This window comes from Hyaena hyaena, unplaced genomic scaffold (assembly GCF_003009895.1).
Source record: "Hyaena hyaena isolate Hyena2069 unplaced genomic scaffold, ASM300989v1 scaffold_92, whole genome shotgun sequence".
Taxonomy (NCBI): domain Eukaryota; kingdom Metazoa; phylum Chordata; class Mammalia; order Carnivora; family Hyaenidae; genus Hyaena; species Hyaena hyaena.
Genome location: NW_024080723.1, coordinates 1,323,198 through 1,349,293, shown reverse-complemented (window position 1 = coordinate 1,349,293; position 26,096 = coordinate 1,323,198). Strand labels below are relative to the sequence as shown.

Genomic DNA, 26,096 nt, shown 5'->3' with positions numbered 1-26,096 from the left:
CAACACCCAGTGGCTTTCTCTGGGAATGGCATAGGAAGCTAGAAATACACGGGAATATAGACTTCCCCTATGTCAGCTCTTATTTTAGTTTAAACATTTTGAGAGGATTTCCCAATGAAGCCAGACATCTTGTTTATAATGGGGCAGTATTGCAGAGTGTGGGCAAGAGGACAATATGCTTATGGTCTAAGTTACCACTATGCAATCATGTCAAAGTTTCATGTTACATCAGATACGGCCACACATGACCAGCTTCTCCACCCGAGAAAATCTGCAGAGTGAATGCGGTTGAGAAGGGAATTTGAATGGATAGCTTTTCAGTACATTACCATGTATCTCAGGATTTATGAGAATGCATGTTATCTTGTGTGACGAATGATTATTAATCATTTCTATCATAACAACATTTGTTAAAGATTAATACTTCTCTTGTGATTTCCTTGTGCATTTTTCTACCCCTTGAAGCAAATAAGGAGGTGAATGCAGAGACCTTGCCTTTATGTAAGAAATGAATTAGATTATTAGAGAACATTCTCTGGAAAAACCAGCCAGTCCACCAGCCAATAAACAGTAGTGGCTCTAGAATTTCCAAAAAGAGAGGATTTAAAAGTGGCAACTTATTTGAAGGGGATGCCCAGAAGGCTTGTCTTGAAGGTGCATTTGTATAACAAGTATACCACCTTTACTTTGATGATCTATTTTGGGGGTTGCAATGGAGAATGTTATGGAGAGACAAGAGACCCCTGATACTTTGGCATTACCACTCTGTGTAAACTTGACAAGCCTAAATAAATACAGTGCAAAGAAAGGTGTTTAATCTCAATTGACCAAATTCTTGGCTCAGATCTCACCTAGATAGGAATCTAACAATGTCACCATTCAGGTATTCAGGTTAAGCAAAACTGGGAATAAATCCCTGCAATTGTTTGACCTGAGTATTATTATTCACATTCCCCTCTCCTTCCCCCTACATCCATCCTGGTGTAAAGTATTATCCAATACCCTTGCCAGAGCCATGGAGCAAGTTAGTGGGGCCTGGTTTATTAATTCTATAAACACCATGATATCTCAGGGTCAAGGCCATTACACAATCCCGAATGAGAAAAGCCTAGAGAATAACATTTATCTGTTTTACATGTGAAGGAACTCAGAAGCCTCCATTTTTCGTCTCCCTGCCAGTTGGCTTCCCTGTGAGAAGAGTACCCTCTGGTGCTCAGTTAAGGTCTAGCCTTCAAACTAAGGAAAAGAAAACCACTGCAACTTGACCAATATAGAAAGATTTATGTAGTAGGACAGGCTGTCCTTAAAATAGCACTTATCCATTAAAAACTGTGGTTACTTTTGTGTTAGACTTTCCCCCTCTGCTCTAATATAGCATAAAACTAAGCAGGAACTCGGTAGTCCACACAGAAGGATCAATGCAGGCAGTAGCCCAACAGGCACGACATGCATTTATTGCCCTTCATCAGCAACAATTTGAGAAGTCAAACAATTCTTCTGAGAAAGAAGACAGCAATTCTTCACTTTTAAAAAATTTTTTTAAATGTTTATTTTTTTGAGACAGAGAAAGACAGAGCATGAGTGGGGAGGGACAGAGAGAGAGACAGACTCTGAAGCAGCTCCAGGCTCTGAGCTGTCACCACAGAACCCGATGGGGCGGGGGCTCAAACCCACATGACCTGAGCCGAAGAGGCATCTCATTTAGTTTACTTTAGTCAGTTTTTTGACTGCACAGTCCTTGATAATCTCTATATATGGAAGAAAGAATGATTCACCTTTCCAATGACAGTTTTTTCACAAATCATTTATTTGTTACAGGCAGTTATTTGCTCTGGGGATTTTTTTTTTTTCTTGTAGCAAGGATTTCCAAGCTGGTGAAGATCTTATAGAGGCTTTTTCTGTAAAGATGAGTAATAACAACCCTCATAGTTTCCAGACAGGGATACTAGTATGAAATGTGGGTGATAAAACTGAGCATGAGGCTATTGTTCCAATCAGTGAAGTCTGCATCTGGTTGCTTCATCCTTTCAAGAAGATCAAACTGATGAAATGAGAAGAGAAAGTGGTTGTTTTCATTTACGTCTTCCGAAATACTTGTGTTCATCCTGTCTTGCTATACAGACTAAAGCCTGCCTTGGCTCTCCTCTGTCTCCCCCTTGTCTTTCTCTTCTTTTTGGGGGAACCCCCGAGAGGTCTTGTAGCTAGTGCATACCATGGTTAGAGGTCGGGAATACAACTTACTTATTTTTTATTTTTTATTGATATATATTTTTTATTTGAAACAGAGAAGGAGGGAGAGACAGAGAGAAAGAGACTCTTAGGCAAGCTCTAGGCTCAGTGTGGAGCCAGACGCAGAGCTCGATCCCGTGACCCTGAGATCATGACCTTGGGAATCAATGGTCTGAGTCACCCAGACTCCCTGAAAATATTGCTTTAGAACCACACCAGTAGCATTCACGTCTACAGATCTGTATTATCTGCTTAGAACAGTGTAAATCTACACTGTGCTTTGTGGGATGTATGTAGAGGGGCAGTAAATTTTTTAAATTATGCCAAAATTGAGATTCAGTTTTTCGCTAAAAATGCTAATTTGCAGATTCTCCTGAAAGATTTTCCACAGAGAAAAAGATTGTCAGGTGCCTGTTAGAAAGGTTCTCCACAAGTCCATTAACTGTCTGTTCCAGGAGGCCTTTGAATTCACAGCACTGGATTTAGGGCCATTCTTCACTGGATGGCCTTCTGCTAATAGACAGACTGCACAGTGCTGATGTTGAACTTCAGAGGCGTTCTATCCAAAACCCTATCAGTTGCATCTTGTTCACTTACTTTGCTCCTTCAGGCCATGAAATTAAATTTCATTTTGTCCCTTCTCACTTTTTTTCCACAGTAGCCTAGTAGAACAATGTTTGCAGCTCAGAGATGCTGCACCTTGTAAAATATCCACCCACTTTTCCCCATAGTGATTCCAACATGGAAGAATCTGGGTCAGAGGTATAGACGTAATTGTACTGTGACTACTCAGAAGGGAGACCCTGAAGTTCCCACCTAGGACCTTAAATGTCCCACAAAGCAGCTTGGCATTAGAAAAAAAGCACCCCTTCCCTTCATTGGATGAGACTCTGCATAGAGGCTTTTGTCCTCGGAACTGGAGCAGTTTAGACTTGAGTCCTCACTCATCCATCCTCCCAACCAGGCTCCCTTGTTCAGTGAACAAACTGAACAACTATTTCCAGATGTCTTGGTACCAATTAACCTCGTTTATCGTGACTTTCCCAAAGCATCTTTTGTTCAGGTTATTTTCCTCACTGTCTGGAAGGATGCCAGTCTTAGTTTTTTTTCTGTATCAGTGTCTTAGCTTCTTTAGGCAGGCAGAACATCGTGCTCTTCCCCTTGACTGAATACAATTCTTTCATCCTTTACTCTTTCTGTTAACCAGATCTCCTGTATTTTCTGACTTATTCAGTTCATTTTGGCCCTTAACTCTTCTGAATTCCTGTGACATTTATGCTTAGTATTGTAGGTCAACTGAGCACTTACAATTTCATATGCCTATTTTGTCTCCTCTGCCAATTGATATATCTTCAAGAAGATTCTGACCTAAATCATTCTTATTATGATAAGCACACCATAGGAGCTCACTAAATATTTCATATTGAATTGAATGGATTTCTCAACAGGTATATAGCTCCGGCACTTAAAAGAGCATCTGGAGACCTCTACTTTGAACATGATGGGTTTAACAGGGATTAGAGTTGCCAGATAAAATCCAAGAAGACCCATTAAATTTGAATTTCAGGCATACTTATACTATAACTATGGGTCATACATATACTAAACAAGTACTTGCTGTTGATTTGACATTCGGGCTTAACTGAGAGTCTTGTTTTATTAATCTGGCACCCCTTCCAGGGGTGGATTTACCCTTCTCCTTTAAAGAACAGAAGAAGAATATGTATGTGTATATATATATATATACATATATATATGTATATATATATACATATATATATATATGTATATATATATATATGAAACAATGGTTTTCAGGCATTGATAAACAGAAGCAGTGCAAGAGAATGATCCCTGAGAGAAATGAAGAAATGAGACCATCTTTTTGCTCCATCTTATTTTCTGGAGAAAATTTCCAGGATGCAGCACAGGAAGAGAGCACTCAAACAGAGCCTGGCAGTCTCCCAAGATGCGAAGACAGAGTTGAGAGTTTGGGGAGGCTAAGATGGCCAAAATTCACAGGGCAGAGCACCAGAGCAGGGACTGCAGAACGCTGCCCTTGGTTCTTAAGCTGACTGTTGATCAGTCCATATGTGTGAGGGAACTACCCAAGGTTAGGGGAAGAAAACCACTCGAGAGGCGTGGGTGGAACATCTTGCAGAGCTCACGCAGAGCTGAGTATAGTACATGCTCTCAACAGGCGGAGTGGGGCAATTGTCAAATTGGGTAAAAAAGTAAGACCCAATTATATGCTACCCATGGGAAGCCCACTTCAAATATAAAACAAATACGTTAAAATATCTGGAAAATAATACGCCATTCTAAAATGAATCTAAGAAAGCTGAAGTGGATATAGAAATATAAAAGAAAGTTGACTTCAGAGCAAAAAAAAATATTATCACAGATAAAAAGGGTCATTTCATATCATGAAAGGAAAAGTCATCAATTGGGCAAAAGAATCCTAAATGTTTATGCACCTAAGCATTTATGCCTCAAAATACCTTAAACAAAATGTGACAGAACTGGAGAAAAATGCAGACTTATAGCTGAAGATTCTGACACTCTTCTGATAATAATAATTGAATAAATAGGCTGAGAATCTGGAGTGAAACACAAGACTTGAATACCACCATCAACTAACTTCACCTAGTTAATATTGACAGAACACTCTACCCAATAGCCACAGAGAACACGTTCTTTTTTTTTTTTTTTTTAATGTTTTATTTATTTCTAGGAGAGAGAGAGAGAGAGAGACAGCGTGAGCAGGGGAGTCACAGACTCTGAAACAGGCTCCAGGCTCTGAGCTGGCAGTCAGCACAGAGCCCGACGCGGGGCTCGAACCCACGAACCGCGAGATCATGACCTAAGCGAAAGTCGGAGGCTTAACCGACTAAGCCACCCAGGCGCCCCGAGAACACGTTCTTTTAAGTGCATCCTAAACATTGACCAAGACAGCCCATATTTTGTGACTACAGCAAGAATCAATAGAGTTAAAATAATTAAAATAATAAGAAGTATATTCTCTAACAACAATGGAATTAAGTTAAAATAAATAATAAAAGAAATCTAGAAAAATCTCCAAATATTTGGAAACTAAATGACATATGTCTAAAACCAAACCAAACCAAATTCATACATCATAGAAGGAATCACAGGGAAATTAGAAAGTATTTTGAACAAAATGAAAGAGAATTAAACTATAATATATCAAAATTTGTGGGATACAGCTAAAGCAATGGTAAAGGGGAAATATATATATGATTCTACTAGAAAAATAAATGACCCTAGCTTCTACCTTAACACACATGAAAAAGAAAAGCAAATTGGTACCAAAGTTAGCAGAAGGAAATAATAAAGGCAAGGACAGAAATCAATGAAGTAGAAGACAGAAAAGCAATATAGAAGATCAATGAAACCAAAAGCTTGTTTTTTCAGAAGATCAATAAAATTGATAAACTTCTAGTCAGATTGCCCTGGAAAAAAGAAAGATACAAATTACCAAAATCAGAACTGAGAGAGGTGATATTTATAGATTATAATTTAGAGAATATTATTAACAACTTTATGCCTACAAATATAACAACTCAGATGAACAAATTCTTTGAATAATACAAACTAAATATCCAGAATAGTTTTATGTCTAACAAAGAAATTGAGAGAGTAGATCCCAAAAGTCTTCATTGCAAGAAAAAAAAAATTGTAACTATGCAGGGGATTGAATGTTAACTAGACTTATTGTGATGATCACTTAGGAATACATACAGATGTCAAGTCATTATGTTGCACACCTGAAACTAAAATAATGCTATATGCTAATTATACCTCAATGAGAAAAAAAGAAATTGAATTTGTGAGGTAATAATTTTCCACTAAGAAAATTCCAGGGAGACATAGCTTTATTGGTGAATTCTTTCAAATTTAAAGAAGAAATAATACAAACTCTACACAATCTCTTCTAGAAAACTGAAGAGGAAGAAACGCTTCTCAGCCTATTCTGAGACCAGTATTACTTTAATAACAAAATAAAGCAAGACATTACAAGAAAAGAAAGCTACAGACCAATATCTCATAAAAATAGAGCTGAAAATCCTTGTAAAAGAATAGCAAATTAAATCTGGCAATATATACAAAGGAATATACATCACAACAAACTGGGGTTTATTCCAAGAATCTGAGACTAGTTTAACATTTGAAAATCAATGTAATTTATCAGATTACCAGACTAAACAAGAAAAAAAATATATGGTCATATCAACAGATGCAAAAATACCCTATATTTCTACACTTATTCATGATAAAAATTCTCAAAAAAAACAAACCCAAAAAAGAAATAGAAGTGAACTCTCTTAATAAAGGGTATGTTTGAAAAACTTAGTTAATATAATTAATGGTGAGAGACTGCATGCCTTCATCCAAAGATCAAGACCAAGGCAAGGATGTCTTCTCTCAACACTCCTACTCGACATCGCACTGGAAGACCTAGCTAATGTAATAAGACAAGAAAAAGAAATAAGACAAGAAAAAGAAAGGATATACAGATTGGAAAGGAAAAAATAAAACAGTCTCTATTCACAGATAATGTGATTGCGTATGCTGACAATTCCAAAGAATCTACAAAAACATTCTATAACTAACAGAGGAGTTTAGCAAGGACACAGGATACACTATCAACATACAAAAATTAATTGCAATAAACAACTGGAATTTGAAATATTAAAAGTCATAAAAAGTATTTTGATATAAATCTAACAAAAATGTTTAGGATTTATATACAAAACATTAAAGAAACCAAATAAGACTTATGTAAATGGAAAGATATACCACACCTCTTTTTGATACTCTTTTCTTTCTTTCATTTCCTTCAATATGGCCACAATAAAAACCCTATCGGTCATCCTTGAAGACTGAGGAAGGAGGAGGAGGTATACAACAAAGACAAAACATAATTTGATATAAGTCATGAGACGTGGTCATTAGATTTCACTGGTAGAAATTTTATACTGAGCCTCTTCATTCTTTGCATGTTTTGTGCCATGTTTTCTCCTCTCTCCCATTCCCTTCTCCTCTTTAATTCCCTTTGTATCTTTCTCTTTCTCTTCTTTTCTTCCTTTTTCTGCTATCTGCTCCACATTCCCAATTTCTATTTATGTCTTTAAATAGAGCTTATTTAGCTGTCTTTTTCACTTTTTATTACTATCCCAAACAGCTTAACCAAATTATTTTCATAAGCAAAGATAGTTATCTCCCTAAAATATTTGAGAGACAGAGATGGAGGGATAACCTCTACCCTCTTCAACTTGGTGTTTAGACAGAATCGATGTACATTAAATCATTGTATAAACTTTAAATAACCATTTATAAACCTATAAATGTGAGATATTGTTATAACTACCAAGGGCAGTGACAACCTTAGTGAGAATGAAGTGCCTGGACAAGGCAAGTCTTCCAAAAAAAGCCCTTCTCAGGACCAACAAAGATAATGGGGCACTCCTTCAGCCCTCTGTCAATTCAGTAAATATTTCTTGAATAGCTGCTCTTTGCCAGGCAGTGTAATACAAAGAAAAGTAACACTTAGTTCTGATCCTCTAAGTATTCAAATCTGAGAGAGACCAACATACAAAGAATACATTAAATGGAATAGGGCAGTTAAGGGTTATTTAACTGACCAGAAACATGGAGAAATTTTTTGGAAGAGTCTATAACTCAGATATCCTAGGCTGCTGTTGAATCTCACTTTCTAATTTGTGACTCAGCAGAAACAGTCACCTTAGGTACTGTATAAAACAAGATGCTACGGAATCACATAATTTGAGAAACAGTTTGGAACTCTGTTGGCAATGTGGTCACCATCATGACACACCCAGGACTTTTAAATGCATGGCTAACTGTCCATATGTTCTGAGAGAAAGCTGGAGAATCAGAGAATATGCATCATCTTTAATGAATAGACTTTACAATGAGCCTCTCTATTTTTGGAACTTGTGTTTAGATCCTTAAACTAACCTCTTCCATAGGTCTCTGAGAAATTTATTACTTTTCTTGTATGAGCAGATAAGATTTTTGATAAAGCCAAATGGTCACAAATGTTTCTGAAGCCAGATGGTCCTAAGTTTGATTCCAGAAACTGCACCTTACCATCTGATTACCGTTGACCAGGTCCTGGAGCCTCATTAAGCCTAATTTCTAGGTCAGTTGGAAATAAGAATGATACTTAATGCTATGGAGCAATTGACAATTAGGTAAATTATGCATGTAAATCTAATACTTTGTCTCTCATGGAGTTATAGCTGAAAAAGTCCCATTATTATTGGAAAGAATGTTGTCATTTATAAATTGCAATGCTCCCGAGGTGTCAATAGAGGGAGCACAGTCATTGGAAACTGGACTTGAGGAACCGAACAAGATAAGCATTTAAAGGCTTTTGTATAAGAGATGTTGTCCCTATTCTGGTAGAGCTTGAGGGACCTGCATACAGATGAGCTAACAAGATACACACCAGACTGCCTTGTCCCAATTATCTTTGATGTACCACTCATATGAAAACTCCGTATATCTTTCTGTATGTACACGTTCCCTCTCTCCAGCATCAAACTCTAACTCACCCTAGTTTCCCTAGGACACATTAGAGAGGAAGCTTGAATGCGACAGGGAAGGTGCTCCCACAAAAATGAAAACCAGAAAATGTTTTATTCTCTGTACAAAAACTGGGAGAAGGTGGATCTGGGTTATAACATGCACCAGGGAGAGTGATATCCCCTTCTCGTCTCTTGCTAACTCCTAAACAAGACATGGTAGAAGAAGCAGTCAAGAAAAACTGGCTGAATTCTCTCTGACTCTGATACACACATGTGAACCTGCCTACCTCACTTGCTCTGTCTTCATGTTCATTTGAAACCCCATTTATACAGAAGGAGAGAAGGGGAGGAGGAGGGTTATCCTAATCACTTTCAAGGTTCCTCACAACTTGATTAGTATTATTCTATTAATAGCAGCTATTATTGAGTGCTTTCTCTTATCTCATTCCTTATATTAGATCTTTGAATCTTCCCAGCAATTTCAGGTGAGATATAATATCCCCATTTTTACAGAGAGTTTGGAGCTCAGAGAGGTTAGGCAGCTGATCTGATTTTGTACAGCTAGAAAGTGGCACAATCAGAACTAGAATCTATTTTTCTGCAAGTGCAGAATCTGATTTTTCCCTGTTAAGATGAGGCAAGAAAAACTTAGAAGTGGGCCTTCTAACTAGGGCAATTGGGGCATCAGTTATAGGGGGGAAAAGAATCTGTTGTGGTCTTTGAGTTTGGTAAGCTGGGGATTTCACTCTAGGGTGCTTTTGTTTGGTTTTCTTCCTCTTCTCCAGCTCTGTGGAAATGAAGCCAAGGTCAATGTAGGGCCAAAAAACTGGGACCTGCCTCTTTAGACTTGATTCTCAGAAAGAAGAAAAGTAGACATCAAGACACCTGTCCTTAGAAGCCTGGCTCAATTCATGGAACAGGAAGGTAGACAGAGGTTTAAGGCAGATGCTTTAAGCAAAAAATAAAGTGTTCATTTGGGCAAAGATTCCCTCATAATATACCACAGGGTAAACTGATTATGATGGACAGAGCAGAGGTTTCAAGAATGTCATCTTGTGGACTTCCTTTTTTTAAGGAAGTCTGTGAAAATAAGACTTTTTATAATAGCAATATTTGGCTTTTTAATTCTGTTGACATTGGCACTGATGGTACAAAAGCAATGGTGGGTAATGCTGGTGCTTTAGGATGAACCAAGGCAGTGATGCCATATTATCCTAAAAGTTATTGTACTCCTTACCACCAAATACTTAAAAATGTTCAAATACCAGTTTGACTTAATAACATTCTCAATGAAGCAAGAAAATTAATTTTATTAAGTTTTAAATTAATCTCTCCTTAATATTCTGTCATAGAATGATAAGCACACACATTAAGGTATGATGATTGTCTCAGGCAAAAGCACTTGAGTGTCATAGAACATCATTTCTACTTGGAATAATGACTTCACAAACTGTGATTATTCAAATTAGGGAATTTGGAAGACATTTCCCTGAAAATGAACAAAGTGTGACTGTCACTTCAGGGAAAACAATTGGCAGTGTTTGTTTCCAATAATGAAATCAGAGTTCTCAAGCAAAAACTAGAATTTGGAAAACTTGTATCCTTGCTATGAGCGTTACAACTTCCCAATACTTAAAAGTACCTTTCCAAGGGCACCTGGGTGGCTCAGCTGGTTGAGCATCCAACTTTGGCTCAGGTCATGATCCCACAGTTCGTGGCTTCAAGCCCCACATCGGGCTCTCGGATTATGTGTCTGAGGTTTGGATTATGTGTCTCCCTCTTTCTCTCTGCCCCTCCCCTACTTAAGCACACACACGCATGTTTGCTTGCTCTCTCTCCCTCAAAAATAAATAAAAAATACTTTTCTAATGAGATCAGTGGTGATTTTAGCTAATATGATTTTGATTTGTATGATGAAGTGTGTCAGCATTTAGAAGGGCTGTGTAATTTAGTGGACACATGTTTTCCAAATAACCAATGTGTGGTATTACAAAATCATGTATGGGTAAAATTTCTATTTAAACTAGAAGATGTATTAACAGATTTTCACTTAACAGTGTATATAAAGCAGGTTGATAGAGTTTCGCATCCCACAGTGCAACTAATGCTTAAAAAATTACCACTTGTTGAGTTTGGTGGCATCAAAGAAGGATATCCACCTTATCTGAAAAGGCTATTAAAATGCTCTTCCTTTTCCAATTACGTATCTGTGCGAGTCCAGTTTTTCTTCAGATACATCAACCTAAACAATATTTTGCAAAAGATAAAATGCAAAAGCAGATATAAGAATCCAGCTTTTCTCAAGCCATGCATTACAGATTTTCAAAATGTAACTCACTATACCACTCATTCTCACTAATTTTTTAAAGATTATATTTTTTAAAACATTTAAAATTTTTTATTTTATTTTGTGAGCGAGAGACAGAACTAGCAGGGGAGGGGCTGACAGAGGGAGACAGAGGATCCAAAGCAGGCTCCAAACTGACAGCAGTGAGCCAGATGTAGGACTCGAACTCATGAACCATGAGATCATGACCTGAGTTGAAGTCGGATGCAAAATGACTAAACCACCCAGGCGTCCCTTAAATATTTAATTTTAACTAATCTCTATACCCAACATGGGGCTCAAACAACCCCGAGATCAAGAAATTGCATGCTCCAGCAACTGAGCCAGCCAGGCACCCCCTCACTAATGTTTTTTATATTGGAAATATATTTGTTTTTCATTTAAAAAATGTTTAACACAGGGGCCTGGGTGGCTCAGTCAGTTAAGAGTCTGTCTGATTCTTGATTTTGGCTCAGGTCATGATCTCATGTTTTGTGGGATAGAGACCACATCTGGCTCTGCACTGACAGCACAGAGCCTGTTTGGGATTCTCTCTTTCCCTCTCTCTGCCCTTCTTTCACTCTCTCTCTCTCTCTCTCTCAATGAATAAATAAATAAACAAACATTTAAAATATTTAATACATAATGGGTTTATGATTATAATTTTCAATGAATGAACATTTTAATTTTATTCTCAGATTTAATCTTAGTACAGTAAATATGATTTTAGTACAGAATAATAACACCAAAATTCTTTGGAGTTGTCAACAATTTTAAAAGGATAAAGGTGTCATAAGATCAGTTTGAAAGCTGCTGAGGGAGTCCTGAAGAGAGGTCCTTAAAAGAAAGAACAAAGTCCACTTTGTATAGCAGACACTCAACAGTTGAATATAATGATCACAAAGACATACAAAACCAGTATGACTAACATGAGAAAGCAGGAAGTGAAAAGTGTTAAATGAGTGGTCTAGATCCGCTCTGTCCAATAGGGTAGCCACTAGCCACGTGAGGCTATCCAATTGGAGACTAGCACTTGACGTGTGAATAGTCCAAATGGAGATTTCCTGATTCCTGAAAATGTCAATTACACACCAGACTGGAGATTTAGTATGAAATAAGGAATGCAAGGTATCTTATTAATATTTTTATATTGATTATATGCTGAAATGTTAATATTCTGTATTATTGGATTATTCACATGATTGAAATTAATTCTGCCTGTTCCTTTTACCTTTTTTAATGCGGCTACTAGAAAATTTAAACATGTGGCTTGCATTTCATTTTTTTCTTGGACAGCACTAGTTCAGATGAAAAGGGTGAGGAGAAAGGGAAATTCAGAGCAGGGAAAAGTTACTTTGGATTGGAGTCATCAGTGAAATCTTTTCCAAGGACAGGATTTAAAAAAAAAAAAAAAAAGGACAAACCAAAACACAGACTCTCAACTATAGAAATATATGGACTTACTGAATTTTTTAATGGAACACCTGAAACTAACATAACACTGTATGTTAACTACAGTGGAAGTAAAATCAAAATAAATTTTTAAAAATTGACACAAATTGGGGGAGGAAGCTGCCAATGAAGGGAGAGTCAACACTGAATCAATACTGAAATAGGAGACTTTAATCTAGGGAGCAGAAGGGACTAGTCTGCCTCAGATCTCAGGCTTCTGGGTAGGAGTAGAGGGAGGGGGAGAGGGAGGGGAGATTCCAGATAGGCTGGGACCAAATTGTACAGCATTTTGAGTGCTAAGAATTTGGACTTTTCCTAAAGGCAGTGACACTTCCCCAGAGAAAACCAGACTTTGACCCTTAGCTTATTGGGATACCCTCAGGCACTTTCTTCAGGAGGGGACAGAGCAGCAGAAGCTCCCAGAAACTGCCCAGGAAGCAGCAGCCAAGACCAAGGCCTGCCTCATCAGAGTAGAGTGATGCAGACAGTATGACTTTGGAGTTGACTGACGTATTTGTGTGTGTGAGGGAGGGAGAGGGGCGGCGAATTTCAGCACCTGATAACCTCACCTGGGAGAGGAGAATCCAGGCAGTACACAAGCCACAAGCACGATGGATGGCCGGTCCAAGAGCCAGGAAGCAAGCCTTTTACTCTGTTGTATTGCTGTAGACTCACGTTTAAGCAAACCAAGTCATTCTTTCTGCCTTGTTCCGTCTATCTTCCTTTATTTCTGTCTTTGTTTGCCTGAACATTCATAGAACCCGTGTGTGCCGAGGGTTAACATCTGGCCTGGAGAAGATGAAATAAAAAGACCACCAAGGAGGGAGTGAAACACCTGGCCTCTTATCCAGGCTCAGAAGCTGACTCCTTGAGTAACTCCTGTCACCTCTCTGGGCGTCAGTCTCTCCAGAGATGAAAGAGGTGTTAGAATCAGATGAGACCAAGGCTCCCTCCAGCTCTGTGATTCTAGAATAGGCCCATGTCACAAAGGGAGACGAGCATACCACAGTGACCAGGAACAGGGCCACCTGGCGAGTGGGAAGGAGGAAGGCGGGCGTGAGCAGCTGCACAGGAGCTGGCCCAAACCTTTGGGTAAGTTGTCTTCTCCCTAGTGAGGAGACCCCTGCAAGTGGGGCACAGTGAGGTCTGGGAGTTTGATATTTCGGTCCTGGCACCCTTTCTATCCCTGGGGCCGGCTCACCAGGGTGAGTGGAGCCTCAGAGGAGGAAACCAGGAAGCCAGGAATTTAGCTCCAGACAAGTAAGTCTGCAGGGCCCTCAGACAGTATGGGAACCCCCTGAGGAAAACGAATGTGCAGCCCCACCTACCCACCCACCTCCGGACACCCTTGGACCACCTGCAGTTGCAGGAGTGATTGGGGGGGGGGATGGAGTTGGGGGGGGTAGAGAAGGAGAGGGCGCCCTGCAAAGGGGCTTCAGCCTGATTGTTCCTGTTCTTTAGCATTTCTAGAATAGAGAGTGGGTGGGAACCGACTCAAGTAAAGTCCCAGAGACTCTATCACTGACGCACAGGAAAGCCTCAAGTGGGAGGAGAAATGCAAATCCCCTACTGACAATGGCGTCAGCGGCTTTGTCCTGGGGACTGTGAGGGGCGATTCTGACTTTGGACTTGACACCGCCTGGGACCTGGGCTGAGAGAGCCAGGTAAGTAGGCAGACCACACCTTCGAGGTGCCTCTCCGGAGGAGCGCGGGTCAGGAAATGCTTGTGCCCGATGCCGCCGAGGCTGTGCAGTTGGTGGTGTGACAGTTAACTTCACCTTAACTGGTGTGAGTGAGGATGGGTTCCTCTGCACGGCGTCCGACTCCATGATGCAAAAGATGCGCTCCCGCGCTGGTCTGTGCCTGAGACTCCGGAGCTCAGCCCGCAAATCTGTACGGTGGGAGGGACAGTTGTGGCTGGTGCGGAGGTGTGTCCTCGCAGTGTGCTGAAAGTGAGCCCCTCTTCTCTTTCTTAACCAGCTTCTCTGAGCTCTAATGTCTGACATTAGATTGAGGACATGAGTTTCAGAGAAAAGTCTGGAGCTAAGGTAGCCAGTGGCTGTGGCTTTGATGAGAGGGAACATTTTGGGCAAGTCATCTCCTTGGCAAGCTATGTGTCACAGAGCCAGCGTGGCACTATTAGCTCCCAGACAGCACGACAAACTGCCTGTTTATCTAGGGCCAGACGTTCAAAGAGAATGGAGAGGCACTCAGTTTTCAAAAGAAATGTTCTATAGTTTTCTTGTGATGGGAGAATTAGCCCTTAGAGAGTGAAAGCAAAGGAGGGAAGGAAGATGAGTAAAGGCATTTCTAGAGGCTGCAACAGACAACAGGGTCCTCGGACCATACACCTTATCCTTCCCTTCTTCAGCCTTGAGTTCAGCTTTCAGGAAGGTGGACCCAGGTCCTAGGAATAATTTTTCTAACTTTGGGATCGGTTCAGACCAGTTAATTCTTAGTTAGAAAACAGACTTTGATCCAAATAATAGCAAGGATTTAAGAAAAGTAACAATTACAATTGTAATGGCATTTTCAGCTCATGTGCTCTCACCACTAACAAGAATAAAATAGGGATGTAGCAGGACAATGGCAATGTGGCATAGGAATAAAATGTTCCAGTTTTGTATGGTGTGTGTATATATGGCCAGCATCTGCAAAGACAACCTCAGATCCATCTTTAGCAGCCATGCATCTTGGGCAGGAGTCATTTCACCTACTAGTTCCTCGGATGTTTGTCATTTTTAAAGTTGGGGCAAAACTTAACTATCCACCTGCCCTATTCACGACAAAATCGGAATTGCCACTCATTCTTCACTTAACAAGCACTTACTGAGCACCCACAATATGCCTATAATCGTGCGTGTAAAAGTCTTCAAGATACAAAGTTATATGAAAATAAAACATTATTTCTTTTTCCAGTTTCTTTCTTTTAGAAAAACATGTTTCTATGCATTTAGAGCTGGGAAAACTGCCCCAGAATGGTTCCATTTGAAGCCTGAGGGATATGTGTTTGAAATACATGAAATTTATTATCATGACCTTGTGTAGGCAAAAGGAAAACTTACAAGATAGGCCGAAATATTATGGTGATTAATCATGTAAAAGTGTTGCTCTTTGATCTAAAATTGCTGATAAAACAACCAGAACTTTTGACTTTGGAAAAAGTAAAATACTATAACTTCAAGATGTCATATTAATCTCCCTGAGGTAGGAAATGTCGAAAGCTTCTACATTGGCCAACGTAGAATAACACGAGGGAAACACGTACGTTTGTTTTGTGACAGGCTGCCAAATAGGTATCAAGTGTGGTTTCTTCTAAAAGTAACCTGAGGGTTTAACCACTGTCAGGGGCACATCAGAGACTAATTAAAAGTAGACCTTAAAAGCTCTGCCCATTCATAGTGTATCATCATACAGAGAAATATAAATATGTATTGGTTCACAATATTTTGAACTGAAAGATTTAGATCCCATGAGAAAGCATACATGAAGCTCTTCATAAAAGCTAAGACTAGATTCAATTAGAAGACTGGGAATATAAGGCTGACTGTGGAAGCCAGACAAATCTGAAATAAAAGAAGAAGGAATGGGCAGTTTGACACACAAGAAACTTTTATTGGGTGCTCCTCACACAGAAAGCCTTAAGAGGGTCTTTGAAGGTAACAGTTGCATATGTTATTTGCCTCAGGCTGCTCAAAGTCAAAAGTGCAGAGGGAGGAAGGGATAGGAAGGGAGCTTGTTGAGAACACAAAATTGCTTGACAGATGGAGGGTAGGGTGAGGGGTGTTGAGGGAGAGTGAAATCTTCCTGGAGAAAGTTCTGGAGCTCCTGTGAAAGCAAAGCAGGACATGGTTTGGGAAAAGAGAAAGAATCATGTTCTCTGCATTAGGGATGACTTAGGAAGAAGCTGAGAATTGCTTTTAGCTTTGGATTGAAAACATTTTCTCTTTACTGTTTTCTTAAATAAGGTGAGTTATAAAACAAAAATTTTTCACCAATTAACTCATGGACAACGTTATCTTTGAAATCTAAGGGGGAAAACCCATGTGCCACAGTAATTAACGTTTGTAAACTCTGATTTTACCTCTTCACTTATAGCATGTCTCAGTGGAATCAAGTCCAACAATTAGAAATCAAATTTTTGGAGCAAGTAGATCAATTCTACGATGACAACTTTCCTATGGAAATTCGACATCTGTTGGCTCAGTGGATTGAAAATCAAGACTGGTAGGGCCAAACATTACTGTATTTTCCCTAGAGGTTGATATACAAATGCCTTATGCTCTAGCCATGTGGATTTATTCTATGATCTGTTTTTGACGGAGTAGATGCATATTTTTCATCAAGGATTTGGAAAGCTTCCTTTAAGGAAGGACAATCATCATCCTTTCCAGTTTCATCTGTTGTAGATGAAGACTTAATGCTTCTAGTGCTTTTGGTTTTTTTGTAAGTCCAAATCCCAGTGATTCCTAACCGTTAAAAAGCCAGGGTACCTGGGTGGCTCTGTCGGTTAAGCCTCCGACTTCAGCTCAGGTCACAATCTCACAGGTTGTGGGTTCGAGCCCCGCATCGGGCTCTGTGCTGACAGCTAGGCTCTGTGGAGCCTGCTTTGGATTCTGTGTCTCCCTCTCTCTCTGACCCTCCCCTGCTCACACTGCCTCTCTCTCTCAGAAATAAATGAAACATTAAAAGTTTTTTTTAAATAACTATTTTTTATTATGTTTTACAACCATTCTTTAAAGCTCTGTTGATCTTGTACAATTAATTTTTGCCTTGAATGAATAGTTCTTTTTTATTGTGAGAAAATACACATGACATGATATTTATCATTTTAACCATTTGTAGGTATCCAGTTTAGTGACAGTAGGTACACTTACATTTCCGTACAACCGTCACCACCATCCCATCTCCAGACGGTTTTCATCTTCCCAAACTGAAACTCTGTCCTCATTAAACAACTACCCTTCATTCTCTGTAGCCCCGACCTGTCAACCACCATTCTATTTTCTGTCTCTCTGAATAGTACTACTCTAGGTACTTCATGCAAATGGAATTGCACAATATTTGTCCTTTTGTGGCTGATGTATGTCATGTAACATATTTTTTTAAGGTTCATTCATGTAGCCTACGTCAGAATTTCCTTTTCTTTTTAAGGCTGAGTAATATTCTATTGTATATGTAAGCCACATTCTGTTGTTTTATTCATCTGTCAATCAACATTTGAGTTGTTTCTACCTTTTGGCTATTGCGGATAAAACTAATACAAATGCTGATGTACAAATATCCATTCAAGTTCCTACTTTCTATTCTTTTGCATATAATTTATGCTTATATTTTGAAGACTCTCCATTCTGTTTTCCACAGCGGCTGCACCATTTTCCATGCCCATCAGCAATGCACAAGGGCCCCAGTTTCTCCACATCCCCACCAATACTTGTTATTTTGGATTTTCAGTAATAGCTGTACGAAGTGGTAGCTCATATTTTGATTGGCATCTCCCAGTGATTAGTGATGCTGAGTATACTTTGATGTGTACAACTTAAGTTTAAAAAGTTTTTAACTGCTTATCACTGTGGAATACACTTATCTCTTTTTAAAACTAGTATGGTGAAAAAGTAGACCTTTTACTGGAAATTGTTTCCTGCTGTGTAATAACACTTTTGGTTTTTAGGGAGGCGGCTTCCAACAATGAAACCATGGCAACAATTCTTCTTCAAAACTTGTTAATACAACTGGATGAACAGTTAGGCCGCGTTTCCAAAGAGAAAAATCTGCTCTTGATACACAATCTAAAAAGAATTAGGAAAGTCCTCCAGGTGAGAATGCATTCTACTTTTTCAAAAATATTTGGATTTATGTGTCTTAAATTCAGCTAAAAAAACCAAATATGTGTCCTTATAATACTATTTTCACTTCAGATTTAAGAGGGAAAATTTGAGTTCTCTTACCGTTTTACATTTTTTACTCTCTTTTATTTTTACTAATGTGTGTTTTTCATGAAATTCTGAATCTGAAACACACTATAAGTGGGAGGGTGTGTGTGATTCACATGTGACTATTTACTAGTGATGTTCAAATTTGACACTCCAGGAACAAGGATTTGAAAGACAATAGGTTCATGGCCATCCCCCAGTCCTCCCTTGCCTTTCTCTCTTATTTAACAGTTTAGATAGTATTGTCCTCATTTCTAGATAGGTATCATGGTTGTATGTATCTTTTCAGATTTGATTCAAGTCCCATCTCCTCCAAAAGCACTCTCTAGTCCCTATCTCTGGCTCTCTAGCCTCTAGCTCTCCAAAGGTTCACCCAGGCAAAATGTGTTTGTCTTCTTCCCAAAACTGTGGATTTTAGTATTCAGCTTGAATTCCCAGTGCCCATCAAAGACTGGATATATAGTAGGTGTGTACTATTCATTGATTAAACGGATGAATGAACGAATGGAGTGAAACAGGGATCTAAAGAATTAAGGGCAGGCTAATACTGAATTAAACCCAGATGTGCTAACATACATAACAAACTCTGAACGTGAACTGCTGCAATATTTCCTGAGTGTCTATACGATGTATTAGACAACATGAAAACTGCATTGCCATTTCTCAGTGAGGCATTCATAAAATCCCAAAGTTATGATAAACACGTTTTTAGAAAATTTCACCTAGGCTATAATAAAAATGTGCTGGAAGTTACTAACATTTGTGGGAAGGACATATATATTGTTTTTCCTAGTGTTTGTTTGGATTGCATTGAGCCATTTTTGCCCTTGTAATCTGCTACAAATTTGCAAGACGCTCAGGTAGAAAATACCTTGTTGCCAACAAAACGGGATTTTCCAGTGTAAAGCAAGCAATCTCATACAGAGATAAGACATTTAACCTTGGCTTCATTAGCTTAGTGCTGTAATCATTAAGCCTAAAACAGGGGTGGGCATGCTGTTATCCACAAGTCAAATGTGGTCACGACCTCTTTGGAGAACCCATGACTAAGAATGGTTGTTACATTTCTAAGTGGTTGAAAAAGAATTTTTAAAAAGTTAATAAGTTTGTGACATGGAAATTCTGTGAAATTCTAATTTTTATATTTTAGTGGAAATAGCCACGCTCATTCATTTACATATTGACTATGGCTATGTTTGCACTGCAGTGGCACTGTTGAGTAGTAGTGACAGAGAGTGGCCCCTAAAGCCTAAAATCAAAATGTGTGTATGTGTAGTGTGTGTGTGTGTGTGTGTGTGTGTGTGTGTGTGTGTATCATATTTATCTGGTCTAGAGCAAAGGTCCAACGGGTCACTTTGCTAGAGGCATGTAGATGGATAAAATGGTTGAGGCCTGGCCTTTGGAAATTCTGAAATTTGAAATTCTTAAAATGTGGCTTTGGGCAATCACTTAATCTTTCTGAATTCTCACATCTTTTCATGTAAATGAGTATGATCTTTATTTACTTTTTGGGATTGTAGAGAATATGGGAGTTTTTATTCTGCCAAAATAAATAGGCTTCCAATAAAGGATTTTTGTTGTTGTTAGGAAAGAGAACAAGGTTTTCTTAGTATACATGAAGAGTAAATTTAAAGCCCATCTTTTTTGGGGGCTGGAGATAAGATTTCAAAGGAGTTCAAGAACCTGCAGTAACTCCCATTCACTTTTTGACTCAAGCACAAACTCTTCCACATCTGTCATTGGCCCTTGAACGCCTTCTCTCTGTAGAGAGAACTGCTCCAAGCTACTCAACATTCCTGCCTCAGAAAAATACATGTTCTCCTTTTTCTGAAACACACCAAACTCACTCTTGAAAGACCCTGAGCCTTCGCCCAGGTCACTACCATGGCCAGGAATGCAAAGCCATCCCTCTTACTCCAGCCCAGTTTCCCGTGATTCCTAGAGGAGCTGTGGAGGTCCCGGCGCCAAGGAAATCTTCACCACGTCAGCCCTTATTCTCATCCTTCATGGGCTCAGGTGGCAAAATAACCAGCATCTCGTCTGTGCTGGATGTGTCTAAGCAGGTCACAAGCTCTTTGAAGTAAAAGCCTGACCTCCTTTTTTGACCTCTCTACTCCCTCTGGTACCCACTGTGGTTCTGCTACAAACTTAGGGACTCAAAAAACAATTGGGCCGGTTAAATGTTTTGAACTGACACAATACTTGCTCTTTCCTTCATTTTATAACTTATACTTATTGGGTATTTGCATTAATTCACAATATAGTAAAAAGCAGCAATAAAGAACATTGTCAACTATGGTCGTAGATTTAAACAAACCTGCATTTTATATTTCTTTCTAATGTATCATATTCCCACTATGGTTTCTGTTTTGTCTTTGGGTCTTTTTTTTTTTTTTGACAAGTCATTTCGATAACACAATATCCCCTCCTTCCCCAAAAATTAAAAGTGAAAAAAAGCCTCTTATCAAAAGACTATTGACACCGTGCTTATCTGGTTTGAACATTTTCATCCTCTGAGATTTCAAATACAATCCATTTTAACAATACAATCCACTTTAACAATTGCACAGACAATACAGTTCCAGGGGAATTAGGGGGGAAATAAGCAGGTATAAGGCAGATTTATTTTGGTTCTTTATAGAGCAGCTGAGGTCTCCAGTTTCAATTTCTTACTTTCCTCTGAGATGGGAAGCAGTTGAACCTTAGCTCACCTTAGCCCCTTTAGCAGGAAGGCAGTTTCAGGTCAAGGTCAGGAGCAAGGACTGCCCCAGGAGGCATCTTGGCTCTGACTTACTTGCTGCATGGCCCAGGGCAAGATGTTTACACTCTCTGGCCTCAGTTTCCTCAGCAGTGTGAGCAGAATCACACTGTAATATACCCCAGGGTGTTAGAAGCATTAAAAAAAATATTAAAGAATGTGGTAAGGTTAGGATTTGCTAAAACAAATACCTGCCCTAGATATTTCAAAAATGCTTCACCCTGTTCTTAGGCCTTTTTAATTTTTTTGGCTATTTTTTAGAGCAGTTTTGGGTTTACAGAAAAGTTGAGCAGAAAGTACATATTCCCTCTCTACCTGCCTCTCCCATTTCCTCTATTATAACATCTTGCATTGGTGTAGTACATTTATTCCATTTGATGAACCTACTATAATTTAGGGTCAGCAGATTCAGTGTCTGATTCAGCTGCCTGGTTCAGAGACAGCTGTCTTTTCCCTGGGCCTCACACAGTACAAGTGATGAGGGAACTCTCTAGGTTTTCTTTACTTCTTTCCTTCTTTCTTTTTATAATGTTTATTCATTTTTTTTAAAGAGAGAGCATGTAAGTAGGGGGAGAAGCAGAAAGAGGGAAAGAGAGAATCTCAAGCAGGCTCCATGTTGTCAGCGCTGAGGCTGACGCTTAACCAACTGAGCCACCCAGACACCCCTAGGTTTTCTTTTATAAAGGTGCTAATCCTACTCCTGAGGGCTCTGCCTTTATGACCTAGTCACCCCCCAGAGGCTCCACTCTTTAACCTCCTCACATTAGGGATTAGGACTTCAACGTATGAATTTGGGGAGACACAAATACTCATTGTATAACAACCTTCTGGGGCGCCTGGGTGGCTCAGTAGTTTAAGCATCTGACTTCGGCTCAGGTCATGATCTCATAGTTTGTGAGTTCGAGTCCTGCATGGGGCTCTGTGCTGCCAGTTCAGGGCCTGGGGCCTACTTCAAATTCTGTGTCTCCCAGTCTCCCTTGCCTTCCCCTGCTTGCACTCTGCTCTGTCAAAAATAAATAAACATTTTAAAAAATGCAATGTGCTTACAACAGTGCCTGGCACATAGCTATAACAGCCTTCCTCTTTGTCTCCTTCAGAATGACATTTTTAAAAACTTTATTAAATGGTGCATATTCGTGATAAAAAATTGAAGTAGTACAGAAAAAAATGCAAAGAAAATAGGAAACAATCCAAAATCTACTGCCTATATTTATCTATATTAATATTTGATGAATATCATTCCAGATGTCTACACATACATATATGGATAACAGGCTGGCTCTTGACCCTTTATACCTAGTGGTTCCCAGAACCTTAGAAGTCTCCTATGCTCCGTCTCTAACTCCACTCTAGTGGGATCAAAGTATATCTATTCTTCACAATTTTCTTTCTTCACTTAACATAGTTCCTAAGATCTACTCAAGTTAATGTGTGTCACACTAGTTTAGTGATTGTCATTGCTATGCAGTATTCCTTTGTGCAAATATATCACAGTTTATCCATTTTACTATTGATGTGCATTGGGTTTTTTCCTAGTATTTCTTCACTATTTCAAACAATGTTGGTCTGAACATTCTTGGGTGTGCTCCTTGGTGCTTGAGATGTGCATGAAACTCTCAAGGATAAATACCTAGTAGTGGAATTGCTGAATCACGAAGTGTGCACATCTTTAATTGCACTAGATAATGTCAAAATTGTTTTTACAAAATGGTGATACCAGTTTACACTCTCCCAATAGAGTAAGAGTTCTGGCTCCATATCCCTGTACATATTTGTAGCAGTCATATATCACATATCAATCTGGCAGTGTATCTATCGTATTTCATCAGCTTAGTTTTTTGTTCTTTTCTAACTTCTTTATCCAGATGATTTATTCATGTTGAGATTTTATTTTTTTCCTTATAAATACATTTAACTCTATACATTTTTGAGAGGTACTTTTTACATACTTTAATAGGTAGTGCTCTTACTGTTCATACTGAAATAGTTCATAATTTCAGTATTGACTTATAATTTCTAGATAAACTTGAAAAACCATCCCACTAAAAATACATAGAAACACTAGATAAAATATAACTGACTTAAAAAATTTTTTTAACATTTATTCATTTTTGAGAGACAGAGACAGAGTACAAGTGGGGAGGGACAGAGAGAGAGGGAGACACAGAATCTGAAGCAGGCTCCAAGCTCTGAGCTATCAGTACAGAGCCCAACACAGGGCTTGAACCCATGAACCATGAGATCATGACCTGAGCTGAAGTCTGATGCATAACCGACTGAGCCACCCAGGTGCCCCAAATACAACAGACTTTTAATTGCATAGGTAAGCTTATCACATTAAGAGAAATAATGGAATAAAAAAAAATTTTTTAACTGTAAAACATAAAAGTAAATAGGAACTACACTGGGTACTATAATACATTCTTGGATTCTTGAAATTCAGATTCCCAAACATGCAGGACATCAGAAAGCGAAGTTCCCAAAAGAAGCAAAAGAGGACAAATATATTACCTACACAGAAATGAGAGACAACCTAAAAGCCAAATTTAAAACAGAAATGAAAGAAAAGTAGAATAATTTCTTCACAGAGCTAGAATACAATATCCATCAACTTAAAATTCTATACCCAGCTAAATTATTATACAAATTTGAAAGTTCACCACACAGATACTACTAGTGGAAATTAAACACTGATGTTAAGTGTGCATGGTAAAATTTCAAAAGTACCACTACAACAAATGAAAACAAAGTGCAGAAAAAATTGGAAGAACAAAAAATATTTAGAATCTATAAAATAAAATTGAAAGCACAAAATGAAATATCAAAAAAATCTAAGTAATGTCTATTAAATGTACAAAACTCAACAGTTATTAGAGAAATTGTGGCTTTTACAGGATGCATCAAAAAATGTGAAATAACAAAAGATGATGAGATCAAATAGGTGTGCTGAGACTGTCTTGCAGAGAAGTTTGGGGGCCTTGCCCAGGAGTCTTAGTCTTTTTTTTTTTTTTTAATAGTTTATTGTCAAGTTGGTTTCCATATAACACCCAGTGCTCATCCCCACAAGTGCCCTCCTCCATAATGGGCATGGAGGAGCCTTAGTCTTATACTGAGTGGAATGGGAAGCCATTGGCAGGTTTGAGCAGGGGTGTAGCATGAACTAATCTCTCTTTTAAAAAGCTCACTCTGGGGGCAACTGGGTGGCTCAGTCAGTTAACCGTCCAACATCAGCTCGGGTCATGATCTCACGTGCTGACAACTCAGAGCCTGGAGCCTGCTACAGATTCTGTATCTCCCTCTCTCTCTGTCCCTCCCCTGCTCACCTTGCCTTTCTCTCTCTCTCAGAAATAAATAAAACATTTTTAAAAAAAGCTCACTCTGGCTGTTAAATGAACTGCTGTTGAGTCAAGAGGAAATTGGAGAGACCTATTAGAAATTTTTATTGATTTTTGAAATCAACATATGGAAGTCTTTTTCAATTATGGTGGATTTATCACCACTTCTAAACTTCAGAAACTTTGGCTTTATTTATTTGTTAATATGTTGTGAGAGCCTAAATATAAGATAATAATGGTGGATTGAACTTTAAGAAAACAATTTAAAATACCTTTCTTTGATCCACTTTGCATTTTTCATCTTGAAATTTTATGGTGTGGTTTTCTTTTTGTTGCCTTTTGGTAATCAGTAAATGAATTCATCTCTTCATCTTCATCCTTCCTACATCAGTTTGTACTGGGCTATGCCTTTTATAAATATTGTATAAAAATCTTGTTATTTGATCAGCATATATTGAATGAGTTCTTACTGTGTTACCAATCACATTTCAAGCACTAGGGATACTATTGGAGGAAGTCAAGAAGCTTACAGTCCAAACAATTCATACGTTCTATGGTTTGGTTTTTAACTTAATAGGAACTTCTATGGGCATTCCTCAAAAATGAGTGTTAGGGAAGTAAGGGCAAGCAGGCATCAGTAATCTTGTCTGATGATAGAAAAAATTCTTCATCAATTAGAAGGCTGTGTTCAGGGTTTTGGCGTTAACTCTGTGGTTAGTAATCCCACCACCCACAGAGCATTTTTCACTCACCAAGGCTACGATTCTGTTAGTGAGAGTTTAAAGCCCTGTGGGTGAGGGGGCACTTAAAAGTGTAACCTACACCCCACAAGTTCTATTCTTTGCATCACGGTGGCCTCTTTCTCACAGGGTTTCTCATGCGGGTTTGCCCCAACAAAAATATGTGCTGGAACTAAAAGCTCCTCGAAAGTCGAGCAGATGGTGGGTCCTTCTTGCCTAGTCTGCAGAAGTCCTATTGCTGGACCTGAGGATCAGGTGCAGTGAGATTTTTAACATGACAAGGTGGAGGATTCAAAACATTTTTTGCAGTATAAAGGGAGAAAAAAAAGCCGCTTTAACTATGGGTCCACTCTGAATTTGCCAGATCTTCCCCTTTAACTCACGCTTTCTTAGTTCACTCCTCTTCCTTCCCGTCTGTAGACCACACAGAAAGAGAAGGGAAGGGCTGACCTCAGCCTATGACCTGAAAACCACCCGGTCTCGCCACTTTGTGTTAACTCTGAGAAAGCTGAGTGGAGGGTTCAGTCCTTCACATCACCTCGCTGCTCATGAGCTGCAGCCAGTTGGTCATTCACTCCATAGTTATTTCCCCAAGTACCACCCCTGCACATACACAACACACACACCTTAAGTCTCTGTCATCTGAGACAGTTGCTGGATGCCGGTATCACAATGCTTCTATTTCATAGACTCAGAGACCTGCTTATGGTGCTGTTTAAAAATTTTTTTAATGTTTATTTTATTTTTG

General features: G+C 38.9%; 1 protein-coding gene and 1 long non-coding RNA gene across 9 annotated transcripts in view; one reads left to right on the top strand and one right to left on the bottom strand.

Moving 5' to 3' along the window:
- STAT4 (signal transducer and activator of transcription 4) overlaps nucleotides 1–26,096 on the top strand; it is a 117,272-nt gene that overhangs the window by 9,814 nt on the left and 81,362 nt on the right. For 3 of the 7 annotated variants that reach the window (XM_039234710.1, XM_039234712.1, XM_039234705.1), the window contains 2 exons: nucleotides 16,681–16,809; nucleotides 18,254–18,398. In XM_039234710.1, the coding sequence (XP_039090641.1) occupies nucleotides 16,682–16,809; nucleotides 18,254–18,398 (273 nt within the window). In that variant the 5' untranslated portion in view covers nucleotide 16,681. Of the gene's footprint in view, nucleotides 1–9,589; nucleotides 9,729–13,628; nucleotides 13,843–14,043; nucleotides 14,247–16,680; nucleotides 16,810–18,253; nucleotides 18,399–26,096 lie in introns of those variants that run through there. The other 4 variants (XM_039234708.1, XM_039234707.1, XM_039234706.1 and 1 more) reach the window with 4 other exon arrangements.
- LOC120233462 lies at nucleotides 1,677–13,529 on the bottom strand. Of its 2 annotated transcripts, none has more exons than XR_005528831.1 (3): nucleotides 13,152–13,529; nucleotides 10,925–11,046; nucleotides 1,677–2,041 (listed from the first exon to the last, which is right to left on the bottom strand). It is a non-coding gene; the product is annotated as an uncharacterized LOC120233462 (long non-coding RNA). The 2 variants fall into 2 exon arrangements; XR_005528830.1 differs by having other exon boundaries at nucleotides 1,679–2,041; nucleotides 10,964–11,046.